The 9,709-nt window shown below is 43.1% G+C and overlaps 1 protein-coding gene across 1 annotated transcript; it reads left to right on the top strand.

Moving 5' to 3' along the window:
* The first annotated feature begins 2,340 nt into the window (after nt 1-2,340).
* Nucleotides 2,341-8,738, top strand: TMED4 (transmembrane p24 trafficking protein 4). The gene is given in 7 exon segments (XM_043984265.1): nt 2,341-2,557; nt 2,969-3,000; nt 3,002-3,070; nt 4,025-4,054; nt 4,056-4,151; nt 4,485-4,631; nt 5,660-8,738. Coding segments are annotated over 7 exon segments (690 nt in total). The 5' UTR covers nt 2,341-2,391; the 3' UTR covers nt 5,810-8,738.
* Nucleotides 8,739-9,709: the final 971 nt, after the last annotated feature.

Here is a 9,709-nt window from a genome sequence, read left to right as displayed (position 1 = left end):
GCCTTTTCTGGGCATGTCACCTTTTCATTCCCATATCTAGTTTCAAAATATTTTCATTTATCAGTTGAATTTCCTTTTTTTTTTTTTGGTGGGGCAATGGGGGTTAAGTGACTTGCCCAGGGTCACACAGCTGGTAAGTGTCTGAGGCCAGATTCAAACTCAGGTTCTCCTGAATCCAGGGCCAGTGCTTTATCCACTGCGCCACCTAGCCGCCCCAGTTTGAATTTCTAAACCCTGTCTGTGTATCATTGTTATAGTTAAGGTCTCTATGACCTGCCTCTTTATGTTCTTATTATGGGTGCTGATTAATGTGGGTAACAAGAGCCTAGGCCCTGACTTGTATTAATGAAGACTCAAGTCTTAAGTTATCCATTAACTGGGGTCTGGAATCCCTGTTTTTTTTGGCAGGGCAAATGGGGCTTAAGTGACTTGCCCAAGGTCACACAGCTAGTAAGTATCAAGTGTCCTGAGGCCAGATTTGAACTCAGGAACTCCTGATCCAGGGCCGGTGCTTTATCCACTGTACCACCTAGCCACCCCCCTGAATCCCTTTTAAAGCTCAGATCTAAATTAGAGCTTGGGTCTTGGGTTTTTTCTGTTAACCCTTTTTTTGCCTCACACATAAAAACCCATTTATCCAAATCAAAGCAAAACAGAAATTAAAGAAGGTATACATATGAGAATATATGCCAGACAGTACAAAGTGAAGAAGCTCTCCCAATGGGAGTGAGATAACTCAGCTCAACCCAGAGAGTTCTGTATCTCACCCAAAGGGAAATTCCCAGCCAAAGTGTCTAGTGTAGTAAACTAAAAACAAGGACATGATGGAGACTGCCATCTCTTATCATGTGTTCTCAGAGTCTTTTCCTTCAGTAATTTGGAGTTGGCATCATCCATCTCCCCTCTGGAAAGGGAAACTGGCCAAGCACTGAAGCTCAAAGGCTCTCTGTAATTCTACCCCACCTCACACTCCCTCATCCCCTCACCAAAGGTAGAGTATTCATCTCCACCAATAAGAAAAGAGTCCCATAGCAATGGGCTTTGGAACAGGGGTTACATAGGTAGAGGAACAGGTCCTCATCTAAGAGCATTGGAAAGTCAAGTGGGAAATAAGAAGAAAAGAGCTAAGGCTTGAATGCCTGCTGTGGGGTGAAGAATCAGTTGAGAAGGACTGACTAGGGTTACCTTGATGCATCAAGGACTCTGCTGAGATCAGACAACACAGATTTGTAGTAGGTTCTGTCAGCACTCTTTTCCTGATTCCTTCCTGCTCCATTTGGACTTCAGCTTTTTATCTGCACAATGAGAGGCTTGTACTAGCTGGCCTCTGGTTTTCTTCCTAGCTCTAGCTCTATGATCCTACAAATTTTAACTCTAATCATATGTATGTGACCTTAGCGATGTTGTGTAGTGGTAAATGTTTAACAACTGGCTCTCCAAAAAAAATTATTGTGGGACTCACTTTAAGCTCAATTGGCACTAACAGTTTTTAACATAATTCTTATGTTTAGACATTTACAAAACCCAATAAAATAAATGAGGATTTCAGCTCACACTAAAAATTTCAATTCTGGTGAGTCTGTTTGAGCTAGTTCTAGGACATCCCTGAACCTTGGGCAAATCACTCACTCTTCTGGACTTCATTTTCCTAATCTGCAAATTGAGGAGACTGGATTAAAATCCTGTGTTTATTATAAATATTTTAAATGATAATAGCTAACATTTGTATAGTTATTACTATGTGCCAGGAACTGTGCAAAGCATTTGATAGTTATATTATTTGAGTGTCACAACAATCCTGGGAGGTAGGTGCTATTATTTTTATTCCCATTTCACAGATGTAGAAACTGAAGCAGATTAGTGACTTGCCCAGGATCACACAGCTTGTGTCTGAGGTTTGATTTGGACTCACATCTTCCCGACTCCACGCTCTGCATGCTCTATCTACTGAACACTACTTAGTTGCCTACTAGATTTCTGTGCCTGGCACATCATAAACTTAATAAATGCTTGTTGATTGACTACAAGACCTCTACGGTCGCTCTCTCATGGTCTGCCTGTTGCCCTAGAGGTCCTGAACTAGCAGCCCAACCAATTCTAACACTAGATCATAACTCAAATACTCCAGGATCCTTGATGAGAGCAGAGAAACGCCTACTCTATTGTCAAAGTGCATGTAAATTTCTTCTTGGGCTGGGAGAGCAGAGGATTTGGCGCAGGCTGTCATTTCTGAGAAGGGCGCCTGGTAAGGGTGAGGGCAGAGCCAGACTGCGCATGTCGGGGTCTTTTCGGCTGTAGCTGTGTGCAGAGTTGCCTTGGAGAGGTCCAGGACTGGAAGCGCCTGCGCGATTGCTCGTCGCGCAGGCGCGTTGGGCGGCTGAGCCGTCAGTGATGGCAGGTGTTTGGGCCGGGCTGTTTCGGGCTGCGATGTGGCATCAGGCTTTGCTGCTCCTGCTCTGGTTGGCCTTGGCTTCAGTGCAGGGACTTTATTTCCACATCGGAGAGACGGAGAAACGCTGCTTCATCGAGGAAATCCCCGACGAGACCATGGTTATCGGTTAGCACTGGGTTGGGGGGCAGTCCCTCACTTTCTACCCCGGCGCCGGCCCAGACTCTGACCCCGACTCTGACCTCTGACCTTCTGGCGCCGAAAGAAACCAACCCTTGGCACCAGCCCCTGCCCTGGACCGGATCTCTTTCTTCATCTCCCCCTACCCACTACGCCCAAGTCAGAACTGGGCTACGTGTAGCCCCGCTTTGACCCCCCAATTTATCTCCGTGGGGCGGCCTGGGAGTGTTAACTTGGCCCCAGAAGGGGTCCCTTCTCCTGGCTCACCCATAATTCATGAAAACCCTGCTCCCCTCCCTCCCCGACCCATCTGGTAGCATTCAGCCCCTGTGGGACAGGTGTCTTGGGGGATTCGCCGCTGCTAAGGGTGTTGTGATAGAAAACTCATCTGCCCTGCAGGGAATTACCGCACCCAGCTATGGGATAAGCAGGACGGAGACCTTCCTGCCTTCCACCCCAGGGCTGGGGATGCATGTGGAAGTGAAAGATCCTGATGGAAAGGTGAGACCCACTTGCTGGTCCTCCTGCCTCCCTTCCTTAGAAGACCCTAAGGGTATCTGAAATGCATTTCTTTACCTCAACCTCTTGGAGCCTCTAGCTCCCTTCAAGATTCAATTTAAGGGGCAGCTAGGTGGTGCAGTGCATAAAGCACTGGCCCTGGATTCAGGAGTACCTGAGTTCAAATCCAGCCTCAGACACTCGACACTTATTAGCTGTGTGACCCTGGGCAAGTCACCTAACCTTCATTGCCCAGCCAAAAAAAAAAACCCTCTAAAACAAAGACTCTAAGATTCAGCTTAAGTGCTTCCTTACAAGTCTCAGTTTAGGTCAGTGGATCCACGGGTTTTTTGTTTTGTTTTTTTTTGGTCACAGACCTCTTTGGTAGGCTCATGAAGCCTATGGACTCCTTATCAGAACAATGTTTTTAATAAATAAAATATATAAAATTACAAAGGGAATAAATTATGTTGAAATACAATTATCAAAACATTAAAAAAAATAAGGTCACGGGTCCCTTGTTAAGATTATTTCCCAACTTAAGTGCTTTTTACAATCTTCCTACGAGAGATCTTTACTTCCCATTTGTTAGTCCTCAGAAATTACTTTACATGCGTTTTATATTTATCTCTACACATAATATTTCCTCTTCTGATAGAAAAGGAGATCATGGAAAGTAGGCCACAAATAAAGGCATTGAGCAAAGAACAAGACTTATTCCAAGAAGAGTAGATTGTCCAGTTTGGCTGGATTTTATGAAGAATAGTAGGACAAATTCTGAAAAGGAGGTTGAGACCAGGTTGAAGAGGGCGTTGCATGTTTGGATTTTATTAGATCAGCACTGGGGAGCCATATAAGGGTTTCGAGCCAGGGGCATGAAATGATTAGACTTATAGAAGAAATAAAGATTGTAAAGGCTAGTTGGGTTGGGTTTTCATTCTTGGCACTCTTTTGCAGGTGGTATTATCAAGGCAGTATGGTTCAGAAGGGCCGATTCACCTTTACCTCCCATACCCCAGGTGACCACCAGATCTGCCTGCACTCCAATTCTACTCGAATGACCATCTTTTCGGGCGGCAAACTAGTAAGGGAATCTGCCCCTTTAAGGAATTACTGATTCCCCCAGAATCGTTCCCCCAGTGGAAAATGGGGGCTGCTGTTATTTCCACATATGACATATTGCTAAGGAGACAGGCATTAAGAATGTTGAGCAACTTCCTATCCAGGCACTAATGTTCCTGATAGATATAGTAATGATGTTTTTAATGTACTCACTGGGACTGTTTGAACACCTGGCTTAGCAAATCTTTAAGAGCATACACATATTTTCTCTGAGGCCTTATCACTCAGAGATCAGAATGGTGTGGTCTGCCTGGACTCCAGGTCCTGACCTTGTTTATGTTTGTTTTTTACCCAGCGGGTACATCTGGATATACAGGTTGGCGAGCATACCAACAACTACCCTGAAATTGCTGCTAAGGATAAATTAACAGAACTACAACTCCGTGCCCGCCAATTGCTTGATCAGGTGGAACAGATTCAAAAGGAACAGAACTACCAGCGGGTAAGGGTACCACCTTGTCCTGAGTGGAAGCTGATTGCTTCCTATACCATCCAGAACCTAAAAGCTGATGCTTAGTTTCTTCCCGACTCTGGGAAATTCATAACATGTTGGGAAAGAGAGTGAGAATTAGCATGGCATAGTGGGAAGAGCACTGGACTTGGTGTCAGAAGACCTGAATTTTCATTCAGGCCTCTTACACCTCCTAGTTTTGTGACTGGCAAGAGTCACTTTGAGCTTCAGTTTCCTCATCTGTAAAACGAGGATATATTTCCACTACGTATCCTAAGGGGTTTTTGTCAGGAAAGTGTTTTTAGACTGTAAAGTATTATATAAATTGATTATGATTATGTTAGTACTACTTATTATTGTTGTGGAAAGTCAGGCTTCCAACAAAGAGGCAACTTACATCCTGATAAGAATGGTAACTCTGTGGATCCTCCTTGGGCCCACTTTTGAACCTAAGAGAGCTTGATTTCTTTTCTTTTTAAAATTTTTTATTTTTAAGTGAGGCAATTGGGGTTAAGTGACTTGCCCAGGGTCCACACAGCTAGTAAGTGTTAAGTGTTTGATTTCTTTTCAAATGTTAGCATTATAACTAGAAAATCTTGGGCGTTATAGTGCAGAATATTATAGCGGGACCTTACAGTGGGGAAGAAGTGAACCCCTTAGAACCAAAGGTTTAATAAAAGTTAGTGTGATATAGTGGGAATGATCACTAAACTAGGATTCTAGAGTACTGAGTTTCTAGTCCTAACTGACCCTAACTAGCTGTATCACCTTTGGCAAGTCATATTGTGCCCTTTGGTCACACTTTCCTTGTTTTAACAAATGACAGGACTGATCAAGATGATCACTAGGGTATCTTTCAGCTTTAAGAAACAAACAAATGAGCAAAACCCCTCCAGGATTCTAGTATTCCCCTTCGTGGGAACAATTATAATATAGGAGGGAGGAGTCATTTGCTTTAACCTCATAACTCGGAAGTGTTCATTCCCTGTCTCCATACGTATCTCTCATGTCTCCTACAGTATCGGGAGGAACGCTTCCGTATGACCAGCGAGAGCACCAACCAGAGAGTGCTGTGGTGGTCCATTGCTCAGACTGTCATCCTCATCCTCACTGGCATCTGGCAGATGCGACACCTCAAGAGTTTCTTTGAGGCCAAAAAGCTTGTGTAAAGTTCTTTTCTGTACAGCCCCTTTCCTGTCATCCCACGTACTTGGTACTTTCCCTGTCACACCCCAGCTACTTGGATTTGGGATGGGAAAAAAAATGAGAATGTATGTTCCTTTAGTTCCATGGCAGCCATGCCAATCAGGCTGAGTTAGCAGTCACTGGACTACACAGAAACCGGCCCCTCTACCCCCACGAAGGTCACAGCCTACACAAAACTCCTTCTAGACTTTGGGGAAGAGCCTGAGCCAATCAGGACTCAGCCTTGTCTTTTTCTGCCCTTTTCCGTGTCCAGCCATCTCTCCTAGCCCTTTGATTGAGTAAGTACGCAAAGGCCACTCACCCTTCCCTTTTTCTGGTTTTCTTTACTGCACCTGTGTCATGTATGACTGACAGCCTAGCTTCACTACTGGCCAGTTAGTCCTGGCTTCACTGAGATGATCTGTGACTGTAAACAAGGGGGCAGGTCTTGGATCCCAGGGAATGAGATTTTTTTATATAACAAATATTTTTGATATGTGTATTTTATCCTTCATATCTGAAATGTCACTGCCTGTGTGTTAGAGTGGTTGAAAAAGATCAATGGACTGACAGTCTTTCGGCACTGTCTATATGTACATTTTTTTAATAACTACTGTTGGCAACTCTCAGACTCTTCAATGAAAGTTCTAGAAGGTAGGGACTCAAGCAAGCATTTCAGCCTATTTCTGGTAAGGCCTTTCCTGTAAGTCATACACAGGCCCCTTTGGGACATTTTGAGCCCCTTATGGATATTAAGGGGATGTGAAGTTAAAGTAGGAAGCTGTGGATTGAGCAGTTGGAGGCAGTCAGTTTTCTTCCCTTCTTCTCTCTTTCCCTCACAGAGCTGCTAAACTGTTAAATTTGTATTTAAAGATGCAAGTAAGTATTTTCTCTATGGGTCCCAGGTTCAGTTCTTTGTATGGATTTTTCCAATGAAATAAAACCTGTTCTGGTAACTTGTGATGTTTGAGATGAAATAAAAGTTTTTACCAGACCAGACACCAAGCAGAAATAGTAGAGTATAGGAAACCTGATATGAAATAACCCCAAGGATGACTTGGAGCTGATCTTCAATCTCTTGAGACCCTCCCTATTTAGAACAAACACACCTAAGGGCTCAGTTAGAATGAGGACAGCACCCGAGAGGCTAGGGGAATTTGGTATGTGCCTGTGTCTCATCTGATATGTCTCCTCAGTCTCAGCCTTAGGAATCATTCCGGGCAAACCTTCCCATGCCTCCTTCTTCTTAGAATACTCATTATTTGTCCTATTTCAGATGTCTGAGGTATGGTAGACTTAGAGTTATATGGCTTGTGACTGGATAGTTGTGTTTTAAAGAATACAATATTCTAATACTGTTCCTAGATAGCATTAGTTCACAGTGACTCTCCTTATCCTGGGTTTTTGGAAAGGGGGAATTACCAGTTAAATGGGAGGGGCCAGGGTTAGATCAGTTTTGCAAGCAGTGAGTTGGGATGCTGTGATGAATCTCAGAAAGGCTGGTACATCATCATGTCCTGGGTATTCTTTCTTTGCTTCTTTTTGACCAGGAGGTGATGGAATGAGGCTGAAATGGTATATACTTAAGAAGAGCCATAATTTTGTCAGAGGACTCCACTCATGCAGGCCCACCTGGGTTCCATAGTAGATGGTTTTTTTGAAGTGCTGTGACAAAAAAACCAGTTACCTCAGTGGCTAAATCTATGGCAGTGAGCCTCAAAGAACTTATCCAGGTTGGACATATCAGGCTAGTCCATTACTGTTCTGGTCTTGACCTTTGTACCTTAATAGGGCCAACAGAGCCCATGTTCTATGAGCTTTGGGAAGCCAGGGTAACCCCCATACTAATCAGGTATCAGAATGTAATTTCTAAGACTAAGCTTGTGAATGTTTACATATGCTGTAGTAGGGAATTTGGGGGTTTAGAGGGCTAGCTCGTTAGGAAGGAGGGAGAAAGACCTCTGTCCTGATGTGTTTCCATGCAGTTTATAGTATGTCATAGACCATCAAAGATTAGAAAACAAAAAGGGGCAGCTAGGTGGCGCAGTGGATAGAACACCGACCCTGGAGTCAGGAGTACCTGAGTTCAAATCCGGCCTCAGACACTTAACACTTACTGGCTGTGTGACCCTGGGCAAGTCACTAACACCAATTGCCTCACTTAAAAAAAAAAAAAAGATTAGAAAAACAATATCCTACTGAATATTCAGATTTTTTTCCCCAAGGGCTTGGCCAGCATAGTCTTCCCAACAGCTACTCCTCCATCCTGATTTTTTTTACTCCTTTAACCTACCTGTGTTGTTCATACACCTTTAAATCACAATCTTTCATGGTTCAGCAATCACTCCATCCTGATGCTAGTATAGTTGTTTCCACTGTGGCTTACACTATCTACCCTTCCACTTTTAGGCTCCCATTTGGCTCCCTGTTCACTGCAATTATTTTATTCTGCTGTTTCTATATGCTGAGCCTGATTTAGGAAGGGTGGTTGGAGCCTAAACTATATTCTTCCATCTCACTCAGGTAGTTATTTCCATTCTTTCAGCTCCCTCATCCCCAAATCCAGCTGCCATAGGCTGGCCCAGCCCAGTTTGCTTTGCCGTGCTGTCTATTGCTGTCATAATCAGTGCCACAATCCATTTCCACAATCGAATCATCCCCACAACCTTAGAGTTCTGGGACACCAGTGTAATGATCAATAACATGAATAGTATTTAGGGTTTACAAGATGTATGACATGATCATCTCAGGAAAATTGGCATGGGATATGTTTCCTTGGCAACTGAAGATAGGGTGCTGGAGTCAGGAAGATGGGTGTTCAAAGTCATCCTTAGTTACTAGCTGGGCAAGTCACTTAACCTGATTGCCTCAGTTTCCTCAACTGTAAAACAATAATAAAAGCAACTATCTTAACAGGTTGTTGTGTGGATCAAATGAGATAATATTTGTGAAATCCTTGGAACAGTGCCTGGCACATAGTAGGTGTTTAATAAATGCTTATTTCCTTCTTTCCTATGGAATTATCAGTACTCACAGACACAGTTGCTCTCTAAAAATTACAGATAGGTAGGGGAAGTGCATTGCTTGCCCTTTGGGTGTCAGTTGAGTGGAAAAAATTGGAGGGTAACAAATTAGAGGAATAAAGATGAAAATACCTTTCACATCTGTAGGTAGAGGATCACAAACAAAATGAACAGTTTTGAAGATATAAAATTTAAAGTTTTACAGAAAAACAATGTAGTTAAAATTAGAAGGAAAACAACTGGGAGAACACTTGCAGCAAGTTTCTCTGATTAGGACCTTGTTTCCAAGATACATGGAGAATTGCTTCAAACTTACAAGAATGAGTGCCACTTCCCAATTGATAAATGGTCAGAGGATATGAACAAGTAGTTTTCAGGGAAAGAAATCCAAGTTATCAATAGCCATGTGAAGAAAATGTTCCAAAAAACTAATAACTAAGTGTACATTAAAGCAACTCTGAAGTTCCACCTCCCACCCAGCAGATAGGCAAAGTAAACAAAAACAAATTTGTCAGAGAAGCTGTGGGAATACAGGTACCTCATTACACTGTTGGTAGGACTGTGAACTGGTCAGGCTGCTCTGGAAAGCAATTTGGAACTATGCCTTCAAAGCCATTAAACTACATACCTTTTACCCCAGCAATACTGCTATTAAGTCTATACCCCAAAGAGACCAACGAAAGAGGAAAAGGACCAGGACCAGTGTATAAAAAAGTATAATGATCTATTTATGGTGGCAAACAATTGGAAACTGGGGGGGGGGGTACCCACCAATTGGAAAGTGGCTAATAAATTGTGGTACATGATATTGTGCTATAAGAAATGAAGGGAACAGTTTGAAAGAAATCTGAAAAGACTTTG

This window comes from Dromiciops gliroides, chromosome 2, assembly GCF_019393635.1.
Source record: "Dromiciops gliroides isolate mDroGli1 chromosome 2, mDroGli1.pri, whole genome shotgun sequence".
NCBI lineage: Eukaryota > Metazoa > Chordata > Mammalia > Microbiotheria > Microbiotheriidae > Dromiciops > Dromiciops gliroides.
This window is presented reverse-complemented; position numbering and strand designations above follow the sequence as displayed.